We start from the raw sequence: 1,777 nt of genomic DNA, 5'->3' as shown, positions 1-1,777 counted from the left end.
ATAAACCGTTTATTGAGTCGTGTGCCAAACTCGCTGCTCACACGAGCTTATTGCACCAAGATCAGTAGAAAACAACTGAAGTCGCGTGTCCTCGGGAGAAATCCCAACAGCAGGAGGAACCTCAGAAAATTCGCTGGATTTTACATCTTCACTTGCTGTCCGCTCTGCCTCCAATGTAAGCACTGCAGCATCTTTAATCGTGCTGCATTTTGTTCCCTTTTCCCCCTTATTTTTGTGTTGGGCTGTTGAGGTGTCAGTTAAAAGAACTGTAAAGCATTTTTTAAAAAAAAGCTGAAACTCGATTGCTCCTGGAACGTTTCATTTTTCTCTCTCTCTCTCTCTCTCCCATCAGGATGGATTGCACCTATTCTGACTGTGACCAGAGCGACCTCTCCTTCCCACTGACAGATGAAGAGGACAGACTCAGTTTCCTAACTGCGTCACCTCCATCTTCAGTTAGTACCCCATCTGGCGAGCTCCTCCTGCCGAGCCCGACTCCCCGCTCTAACCTGGAGAGGTCAGAGGACCCGCGAGACAAGAAGCGCAAACCCAGAGGCCGCTCGAAAGCAAAGCCCCAAAGCGGCCAGCACCTGGTGAAGCGAAGCCGGAGGACCAAAGCCAACGACCGAGAGAGGAACAGGATGCACAACCTGAACTCCGCCCTGGATGACCTCCGCAGTGTCCTGCCAACCTTCCCCGACGATGCCAAGCTGACCAAGATAGAAACTCTGCGATTCGCCCATAATTACATCTGGGCTCTGTCTGAAACCCTCAGACTGGCCGATCAGTGTATGGACAGCAGCCGCAAGCCAGTGATGCTGCCCGGCTATCTGAAAAACATCGACCCACCCAGCCCAAGCAGCGATGAGGGATCCTGGGTGACCACAGCATCCCCATCATCTGCAACCACTTGCACTTCCAGTCCAGCCAGTCCCTCCACCTCCGAAGACTATGCATATAAAAGACCTTCGGACAGCATCTTCTCATTCCGCACTATCCAAAAAGAGTTTCTCAATGAAGTGACCTGTTTCAATGAATACCATTGAGGGGAACGAAACCGAAACCCATAAGTGACTGTTCACATTTTTGCCTTAAGACTGCACGAACTTTTTTAAAAACCAGTTTTCAGTCAGTGATGGCCAGTAGAATATTATTTTATACATATATATAAATATATACTGGTAGTTCTTATAGTAGAAAATCAACGCAAAAAGAACATTTTGACAATTTGCTGTTTCTTTCAAACGCTGGGGTTACAAGTGATAACGATTAGCAGCGCTCTAAAGAGTTGTCAGCTCTTTCAAACCGTCTTAAGCTTTTTCTCTCTGTGCACTTTTCTGATTTCCACAAAAGCTTTCTTTGTCTGTCATCACAGAATAGACATCAGCCTCTATTTAATGCGATTTAGGATTAAAAGAGAGAGAGAGATTTGCTTCTGCAGACGAGGTGAAAAGTCAGCTTTACAATTTGTAAAGTCCTAATGAAGAAAAATGAGCGTGGAAATTTAGTTTGAACGCCCTGACAATAGGATGAAAGAAACAGAGAAAGGAGACAAGAAGCGGGGTTCATGCATTATGGATCCCGACCTCCGGCGCTGTTCTTAGAGTCTCGGTCATTGGACATGGGTTTCAGACCAAGCTGGGCACAGTGCCCATGTATTATTTATTCAAGGAGAAGCATTCATATGAAGATGTATTTTTTGTACATAAAGAGTTTATTCTAATATGTGTTCTTACCAGGTTAATGTTTTGATTCTTTATACACTGCATGTAAATAA

The 1,777-nt window shown here is 45.4% G+C and overlaps 1 protein-coding gene across 1 annotated transcript; it reads left to right on the top strand.

Moving 5' to 3' along the window:
* Positions 1-353: 353 nt before the first annotated feature.
* Positions 354-1,046, top strand: neurog1 (neurogenin 1). Its single transcript, XM_043704224.1, has one exon. It carries the CDS (start codon positions 354-356, stop codon positions 1,044-1,046), a length of 693 nt encoding a protein of 230 aa, XP_043560159.1.
* The last annotated feature ends 731 nt before the right edge of the window (positions 1,047-1,777 follow it).

This window comes from Chiloscyllium plagiosum, chromosome 14 (genome assembly GCF_004010195.1).
Source record: "Chiloscyllium plagiosum isolate BGI_BamShark_2017 chromosome 14, ASM401019v2, whole genome shotgun sequence".
Lineage (NCBI taxonomy): Eukaryota > Metazoa > Chordata > Chondrichthyes > Orectolobiformes > Hemiscylliidae > Chiloscyllium > Chiloscyllium plagiosum.
Note: the sequence above shows the minus strand (reverse complement) of the source record. Positions and strands in the feature narration are given on the sequence as shown.

What these genes read in the sequence shown, in the direction of transcription:
- neurog1 (XM_043704224.1), top strand. Translation starts at nt 354, where the DNA reads ATGGATTGCACCTATTCTGACTGTGACCAGAGCGACCTCTCCTTCCCA.